Source organism: Geospiza fortis, unplaced genomic scaffold (assembly GCF_000277835.1).
Source record: "Geospiza fortis unplaced genomic scaffold, GeoFor_1.0 scaffold206, whole genome shotgun sequence".
NCBI lineage: Eukaryota > Metazoa > Chordata > Aves > Passeriformes > Thraupidae > Geospiza > Geospiza fortis.
The window spans coordinates 2,648,662-2,658,119 of NW_005054311.1; the positions used below are offsets into that span (position 1 = coordinate 2,648,662).

At 39.2% G+C, this 9,458-nt stretch overlaps 1 protein-coding gene across 1 annotated transcript in view; it reads right to left on the minus strand.

The window, feature by feature from the left end:
* Positions 1-9,458, minus strand: part of EPB41L4B (erythrocyte membrane protein band 4.1 like 4B) — a 191,757-nt gene that overhangs the window by 108,612 nt on the left and 73,687 nt on the right. The window contains exons 9-18 of the mRNA XM_031055636.1: positions 8,778-8,865; positions 8,139-8,227; positions 7,828-7,897; positions 7,486-7,655; positions 7,274-7,383; positions 5,202-5,232; positions 4,685-4,718; positions 3,666-3,733; positions 1,445-1,555; positions 638-703 (exon numbers count right to left, since the gene is read on the minus strand). Of these exons, the coding sequence (XP_030911496.1) occupies positions 638-703; positions 1,445-1,555; positions 3,666-3,733; positions 4,685-4,718; positions 5,202-5,232; positions 7,274-7,383; positions 7,486-7,655; positions 7,828-7,897; positions 8,139-8,227; positions 8,778-8,865 (837 nt within the window). The remainder of the gene's footprint in view (positions 1-637; positions 704-1,444; positions 1,556-3,665; positions 3,734-4,684; positions 4,719-5,201; positions 5,233-7,273; positions 7,384-7,485; positions 7,656-7,827; positions 7,898-8,138; positions 8,228-8,777; positions 8,866-9,458) is intronic.

Genomic DNA, 9,458 nt, shown 5'->3' on the forward strand with positions numbered 1-9,458 from the left:
ACTTGTTTTCAGAGTTAGGTAAGCACCTCTACTTTCTTCTGCAGAACACCAAAACTAGAAACAAATAACATCCAAACCTATGACTGCCCTAGTAGGCTCCCTTTGTTGGTGGCCCACAAGCCAATTTGATTGCCAGAATGAATTATTTTCCTTCCTCCAATTTGCATGCCACTAAAAAACAAGGTTCTCAATCTATTTGACTCAAAAGACACAAGGTAATAAAAATAACTAAGGCACAAATGTCTGATCTTCAACAGCAGGCAGAGGGTCACAGATTTGAAACTAGGGTAGAATGAAAACCCCCAGAAATATTTCTGGTCTCAGGGCACTGAAAATTCTTACCAGAATTCAAAAGAGGTTTTTCAAGATTTTTTTTTTCAACAAAGATATGGAAAACACTTTTCCCAAGAATGTCCACAAACACTAAACAAGGATGGATGTACATACAAAGACAAACACTTTATGCACAATACACTTTGAACATACTGCAGACAGACAAGGACCATGGAATGCAATGATGTCTAAGGTGGCAGATGAAATGAAGATGGCTCTTTTTCAGAGAGTCGTCATGAGTTTATCTTGGTACACCATGCTTTGGACTCCTCCTAAATTCTTCTGGTTCTGTTCCTGGATATACCGTAAATTGCTGTCCTCTCCACTTGTTGGGGGTTTCCAATAGGGCCTGTCATCATGATAGGGTGGCCTGTACCATTTGCACAGTTATTGGTTAGTGAGGAATGGAAGTCAACTTAGGAGTGCTACACAGAAACATGAGCTCATCCTGCAAGTGCTAAGCATGCACACGGAGCTACAGCACGGCAAGGAAATGGGGACAGACCCATAGGTCTGATGCTGAAGCTGCTGAAGCAACTAGGAATCTTCTAGCTGATTTCAAAAGGCTTTCAACCAAAGCTCAATCATTAAAACCCTCTCTGTTTGCAATGTTACAGACAAGCATAGTGCATCAATGCTCCGGAATTCCAAAGGGGGTGGGGAAGGAGGGGGAGGCTACAGGAAAACTAAATTTGTGCAACAAACAAGTAAAATAAAACATATCATGCAAAATGCTGAGCTCATGACAGTACATCCTTGAAGTGCAAAGGGTTAAGAAAGGCAATCCTATTATGAATGAAAATAGCTCTGTAGTTCTTGCCATTCTTTTGGCACTGGTGCAGCTAATTAACACTAAAGCAGCCTGTAATTTATGGAGTTGCATTTTCTTAAGAACACCCCCAGTCTACAGTTAGTACAGGTAATTCTTTGAGACTCGCAGAAGTACTACAAGGAAAATATCTTTTTCCTTATTTGTTCATTACTTATTGCTGCTTAGAGATACTAACTTCAGCCATTCCTACAGTGTCCCCTGAATCATTGCAGCGGAGTGGGGAATAAATAAAACAACGATTTTGAACACTATGTAGGAAACCACAACATTTAACATTACCTTATTACCAAATTGAAGCTGCAATTATTATATATACGGTAGAAATTCTTTTCTGTGAGGGTGGTGAGGCACTGAAACAGGTTGCACAGAGAAGCTGTGGATGCTCCATTCCTGGAAGTGTTCAAAGCCAGGTTGGATGGGGCTTTGGGCCACCCGGTCTAGTGGAAGGTGGCCCTGGCCATGGAGGGGTTGGAACCGGATGATCTTTAAGGTCTCTTCCAACCCAAGACATTCTATGATTCTGGTAAGTGTTTTTATAGTAGCAGAAACACAGGCAAGGTTTAGATTTTATCTTTTTTTAGATATATTCTAAAGTTATATAATGACAGATGTTAATTGGATTTTTTTTTCCCAGAAGGTTAAATATAAAGCTAACTGCAAACAATTTCACTGAAAGAATCTGCAAACAATTTCAGTGAAAGAATTTTACTAAGAAAACTGAGACACAATTCCACATACTATTTCACAAGTTATTCAACAAAAGCTCCATATAGAACATGTATTACACAGGTCATTTCATTTCAGCCCATGCCTATTCCAAACTCTCATGCACAGCAGAAGGAATTTTATGCATCTGTAGTTGTGATCTCAAGTTTGCATTCAAACGGAATAAGCTTTTTCAAATCAAGCTGTCCAAGATTTTAATTTTCCAATTATTTCACTTCGACTCCAAGTTAGAATAACTTGAAATTTCCACTTTAACCACGCATTTAAATGTTTCTACCTGAATGGGACAAAAAATTCTGAGCACCTTTTCTACCAAGCTTCTATGACTGAGCTTTTAAGTATGGGTTGGTTTTTTTTCAGCCTTACAAGCCTTGCTATAAAAAAGCCATTGTTCATATTTCACTGACCTTAGTCTTTGCCCAGGCAGTGGAGGGGCTGAAGGGGGAGGTTGTCTACACACACTACAATACATTATTGTGCTTATTTCAATATCACTCTGCTCCAGGGTGAACTATTTGGCTTTAAAATGTCATGGACTGGTATCGTAAGTGATGAAATCTTTAGAAAAATTTCAGCAAAACCTCAATTGATTTATAAAATCATTAGGTTCTCTTGGCAGCCACTCTTCCATAATGTGAAACTGTACATTTTAAAGAGCTCATAATAAACTGGATAAAAAAACCCTAAAACCAGGAAGACTCCTGAGCCTGAAATACAGGCAAAGTTCATTACACAACTTCAAGTCTCCTGTTTCTAACACAAATTTAGTATCTGCTTTACTGCTGAGCACTAGGAATTTTGAGATGACAATGCCTGTCTGCTTCTCTGCCTATTATTTCTAATCATGTACTTGCCCTTTTCCTGCATTCTCAGACTCAACTCACACCAAATTGTCTTTTCATCCATTTTAAACTTGGCCTCATCCCCAGAGCCTGCCCACACTAAAACCAAAGTCTACCTGTTGTGATGTAAGAATATAAATGTTAGATAAGGAGAAACAAAAATTAGGGTATTGGTATTTTTCACTGAAGACAGTAATTATTTGTCTAAAAACCTGAGTCATCTGAAAAGGTTACTTTTTATTAGGATAAAGAAGTGGCTGGTTTTTATCATGTGTACACATATCCACCAGCAGGTGCATGCCTTCACTGTGCATTCCATCAAGTGGGTTTTAATTGGACTGAATTTCTTCCAAAATTTCTTTTCATTCAATGTCTCTCATCACTAGCTACAAAGAAAAAAGTATGCGAGAAGATAGTGCAACAGCACATGCAGGAATGTTTTTGTGAAATGGTTCTCAAAAACTCAGTGCTATAATTTTACTCATTATCTCTAATGTTCTTGATAAATTGCTCCATGCACTTGTCATTTTTTCATATACATTTCTGCAAAAGATGAAAACAGTGCTCCACTGCAAGAATATAATTATTAATAACTTAACTTTACACTAAAATGAGTTTCTCCTCTGACTTAGGAAATTAAATACAAACAAATACTGACTGATTTGCAATTAAGCTACAGAGCAGCTCCCTATCCAACATATTCCCTACAGGAGATCACTAACATTCTATTTTGAATTAGAAATAAACTAGAAAAAGAAATTGATATTCCAAAGCAGAGCTTAGAAATTATTTAATACTGTCTCTATATCCCATACTTCTAACTTTTGCTTTTCATGTGCAGAGAACTGCCCAAAAGGGCCACCAAAGCTTCATACCGAGTAACATAAAGAAAGAAGTAATCATCTTTTCTTCACAAAGGGAAGATTGCTTACCTTACATTCACAGGGGTGTGTGGATGCCAGTGTGGCTGAGCAGGATGTATATTAGGATGATACTGAGGCTGCAAATGGAAACATTGAACCTGGTTAATGAAATCATATTAAAGCTCCCAATTAACTTTTAACTTTTATTTTCCTGGTGAACCCTATAAACTCTAGTGCTTCTGACCTTCTCCCATGTCACTGAGCACATAGTGAAGCCTCTTGGTGCTGAGCCTGCTCATTAGGACACTCTCATGGGACAATGCAAAGAAAATTGCTCTCCTGTTTGACAGACAATCTGGCACATCCAGTGCTTCTCATAGAAATCACATCAAAATATGTCAACTTTAATCAAAGGTGGAGAGTAAGAAAGGTTATAAGAGCAGGCTTCAGAAGGTCTCCTGTCTTTGGTGACAGGACTTCCTTCTTATATCCACAAGATCTTGAAGAGAAACAGTAACACAAAATCACTGGTGAGAGTTTTAATAAAAAGTGTTCAGACTAAGTTCTCATGCACATACGGAGTTTGGAAGCTTGCTTTTTCTCAGTACCTACTGTCTGTCAGCAGCACAGATGAAAACCAGGTAATGTTTTCCCTGGAGTGTATTAAAAAAAACCCAACAAGCATTTGACCAGCAGGGAACTCTGTAAGTGTTGTGATGAGGGAGGTAATTGCAACTTGGAAATTGTCACGATCACCTGCTGTGAGAGGCTGCTCTAGACAAAGCTTGGTCACAGAGCAGTCTCCCGGGGCCCATCACATTCTCAGTCCCAAAGGCTTTAACTTGCACAGAAAGAAAAGGAAGGGAAAGAAGACGGCAAATGGAGTGTACTCAGCTTGCAGAGCATCCAAGAACACAGGGGAAAAAAGAGAAACCCAATATGGTGCTGTTTATTTCTGACCGATCAGAAAATTGCACCCCAGAGAAGGAAAAGGGAGCAAAACAGCTGTACACACTATAAAGAGCAAAAATATTTACCATAAAATATGGAAATGACGACATTTTCCTCTGTAACTAGTATGCTCTTACCTGGTAGTTATGGAGTTCCGGAGTATTTTTAGCACTAAGAGAGAAAAAAATTTGCTTTTATGTAATCAATACATCTACATCACAATGTTTTTTAGTTCAGGGAAGTACTACAGAGAAGTAAAATTCATATTCTTAAGGACATCATTATTTTATTCAAGATATACACCATAGCAGTTAAGACGTGAAAGAGTGGTGTAAAATTTGTTTCTTTGCTTTAGATTTAAAAAAACATGAACAAATTATGCTTGATAATGTAGCATAAGAGTAGTTAGCAAAACTGAAGTATGTTTTACTTTAGTCTGATTTCATATATAAAAATAATAAAAGAAATAGATTAAACAATGGAAGCAGACAGACCCTAAGAAGAATCTGGTGATGCATAATGAGACATGCTAAAGCAATTCATTTCACACCAGAGAATCTGTTTCCACAAATCCTAAAGCAGATATTGTCTTCAGTATCCTTTTAGCCTGAAAACAGCAACTGAGAGGTAGAAAAGAGTTGGGCAGTCACTTACCACAGTTGTGCTGCTTTCACAGGATTGTTTGCTTAAAAAGAAAACAAACACAAAATCTTAAGACAAGTGAAATATCAGCTATTTTGCAGTTCTTGTTGGCTAAAGTGAATCCTTATACAGACATATTTGCACAGAAATGTCTGAATTTCAAGTGCAGCCCTGTGCTTTCTAGTAATCCTGCACAACATCATGAAGTATGAGGCAGACAAATCTCCCTCTGGTCCTGCAAGAGTGAAAGCCCTTTAGAGATGACAGCAGACTAGCAGATTCTTGCTAAATGCCACAACAGGACTTTTGGCAGAGTATGTTCTGCACAACCAGAACACTTTTTTTCTTGTCTTACTGTAGTACCATGCCAATACCATCAAGTCCATTGGAAATCAGAAATCACCCCTTGCAGAAATTGTCACTATCTTACAGAAACCAGAGTATTCACAAAGCTGTCAATGGTCTGTGTTTTACTGCAGGGAACAATGGTGGCCAAAATAGCCCATCAGCTGGGAATCCTGGGAGGCACTGAGTAATCTTGAGGAACAAGGTCTTGGCCTCTGCTTTGGACAGGCTTGGAATGGTGAAGGTGGCAGCTGAGTAACTGGGGTGTGTCATCTCTTTTTCACGACTGTGTGCCTTTCAAGAGAATTGGAAAACTTCTCAGAGAGAAAGTGAAGATCCAACTGACTGCTGAATGCAGGAAGTTAATGACACACTGCAGAAGTCTCAAAAGTGACAGAGCTAGGAGAAAATCCAACCCTTGTGGGCTGCATTTAGGTACAGGGCTTAATGGCCAAAAGTTGCTTGAAAAGACAACAACCGACAGGGAGTTTTTGCATTAACTTAACAAACATGCTGCTGAGCTTTCTAGAAGACATTTACTTGGGTGTGAAAGAAGTTCTGACTGGCTGCAATGGACAAAGAATATAATTAAATATAAGCCACACCTTCTCTCTTCTGCCTCTTTTTCACAGACATAAGTACAGAAGCACTGACACTCAAGGCAAAACCTGCAGGTCTGTCAGATCCTGTTATGGCAAGAATTAAATTTAAAGAATTCATTCTTCCACTTAGAAAATAGCTCACACTATATAGTTGACTCTCATGTCTCACATAACAGCATCTCACAGATTTATTAGATTTGAATTTCAGTTAAACAAACTCCTTCAATGTACTAAGGAAGGAAGCAGGGGAAAGAGCTACAGCCTCTAGAAAGCATGCATGCTTGTCACCCTTTCTCCCCCCACTGTAAATGAGACAAAAATGTCCTCATAATACCACAAGGGCTGCTCATGGAACTGTGGTTTATGTTCTGGGAATGCAAATGAGTGCAAAGACATTCTAAGGGAATGCTATCGCACCCTACTGTGTACAGCAGCCTTGCTCCATACAGCAACTATATCTGCAGGCTCAAGTAATATAGAATTTGGAGAGTTATCCTGCAGTGCTCCTTCCTAGGAGGAACAAAAAGCTCAAGCTTTTTCTACACGGAACAAAAAGCTCAAGTTTTTAAGGACAAATTATAAAACCACAAGAGAAATGAATTCCTTGTCATTCCATTTAAATTCAGCACATCTCAGTTCCCAGGGCAAGCTAGTTAAGGTCAGAGTCTGGACAGGTGAATAACATGTCATTACAGTCAGAAAAGCCACCACTACATAATGAGACTGCCCAATAACACTAAAATTGTCTGGCTAGATAAGCAAGTCAGTGAGGCTTTTAGACACTGCTCCACCTCACATGACACAATCAATTCTTCAAAAAAACATTACATGCTTTGCCTTAGTGGGGTTTCTGCAACTTTTCTTTCCTCCTCAATAGAGCAACAAAAGAAACCATAGGTACCTCCTCCATAGATGGGGGTGGAAGAATTAATTGTAGATAGAGATTAAAAACAGAAGAGGGAAACAACGAACTCTGGCAAAAATATAACTCCATGCACATTCTGATTTTTTAGGTCATCTGACATATTCTTCTTTTTATAATGTGGTACAGATGTCATGATTGTAATGTGGCATTTATAGGATTTAATGGGACACCTGCACGACCAGCTCAGTGCACAGATGTCTAAAACCACTCACCCTTATAAGTGGAATGCCTCCGAGAGGGGTATCTCTTGCTGGGCCTTCTTTCAAACGTGCTAGTTCTGCGTAACCTCGTCCCATGTGTCGCTTGATATTCTGTCCTCCCACTTAAAACACAGAAACAAACAAAGTAAACTGTTGCCTTCTGCTGGAAGCTGTACCTGCTCCTTGTACAAAGATAAATATATTGCTGTTACTTCACTAAGTACCTGAATCTGAAGCGTGATCCCAGCCTTATGAAGTCGGATCTACTAGATTTACTATTTGCTGGGGCTCGCAATCTGAAGAAAGCGTGGTGCTCCACCGCACACTTCCACAAATGTTTGCACGTTTTGGCACTGTCTAACCGGAAAACAAATGTGTGCTCTTGCTCTCTGCCCTAAATGCAGAAACAAAAGCTTTGCAAGTTGGCATGCATGATATTAGTTATTGTCCTTGGTAGGAGAAACACAGCCTGGGCCAACAGTGTGCTGAGCCTCCCTTGTGTTCTTACCAGCCTGAGCACACACCACACTTTGTTGGATCAGGCTCAAGTAAGGGAAAGAAGTTACCTGTTCATCATCTTCTACAACCACGAGTGTTAGTTTGCTCTTTTTAAAGTCCATTTTTGTGATTTTAGGCCTAAACATAAGAATCAAAAAGAACAGAATTAAAATAATATTAAAATAATTTTATTTCTACAACTGTTTCACAATTGAGAGTGGTACTTCTAACCAGGCCAATCCACCTTGAGATTTAACCTTCAGATTTTAAACTTTGTAGATTCAATTATAAATTACAAAATACAGTCAAGATCCCATTATGCAAAGGAGAAAGATTTCAGCATTTTAACAAAAAGGAATACAACACAAAAGCAGATTACCAAAAGAATAAGCCTATTTTGTTGGCTCCTTCAAAGATCAATATGCCTGTTGGTGTCAGTCCAAGAGCATATTCACAACCATCTCTTCCCTGCAAGCAAGTACAGAATAAATAATCAGTCTGCCATGAGCTGTGTACATTTTAATACAGTAGTATTGCAAAATCCATAGGTCTTAAACTAAACAATAAAGTTGCCATATTTTTTTTTAACATTGCAGAGCAGAAGAACATGCAGCTGTATTGGGTGCAGAGTGGTATATTTTGGTAACGGGAGGCTTCAGGGTACCCCTTGTGGGAGGAGGCCATGTGCTGCTCAAAGTGGCTCTGAGATCCATGGAGATGGACTCACACCAACACTGCATCCAGGGCAGCCCACACCTCACCTCACCTGTTCAAGTTCCTGCCAGGGGAAGGAGACACAACAGGAAGGAACTGAAGGACACAGGAAAAGGCATAGGAAAGGGATGCTGTGGGAGCACAGAGAAGCACCCTTGGGAGGGATGCTGCAGGTGGGAATGACTTCTGAGGGACCTTGGCCCATGGGACAACCCAGACCATCACTAGGACACTCCTCAGGGACTGGCCCACACTAGGGCAGGGGACATCAAAATGATAAAATAGAACATCACATGGATCTTACCTTAACTACATGCATATCTACACCGTACATTTCTAGCCATTTAGCTTTGTTCAAGTAGCACAATTCAGCCTGCGCTGGGCTCTTTCCCCTATGAACATAAAATTCATACTTCATGGTAAAAATTTTTTATCCATTTTAAATGCTTTCAGATTCATTCCCCTAACCCTTTTCTTTGTGTCCTCAATCTTAATGACACTAAATTTTAGCTTATGTTTTTAACCCTCTTCCCTCCAAATGAAAATAAAACAGAGGACTGAAAATGCAAAAAGGTCTAAAATTGCCAATAAGGATGAATGTTCAGGTAACAAAGCATCACTGAAATGTACCATATTTATTAACAAAAGACAGGAAAAGGAGTCTGCTACCACCCTGAACACAAAATTTGTTTGAATGAAAGAAGAGAGAAAAAAAGATTTTTTTCCAACATAAACAGGAAAAAGACTTGACTCCTTCAATTATTACAAAATAATCTAAAGAAAAGCCATTAAAAAATTAAAACTCACCCCACCAACCTTTCCTAAATTACTGCCTGCAATTTCTAGGGAATGAGAGGGCTCAAAGCCTTTTTACAATACTTCTCCACTGACAAACATAACGCCCACTTCATGCCTGTTGAAAGGATTTGACTTTGGAAGAGAAGAAAACCTGTTGCTAGAGACCCCACTCCCACATAGGTACTCT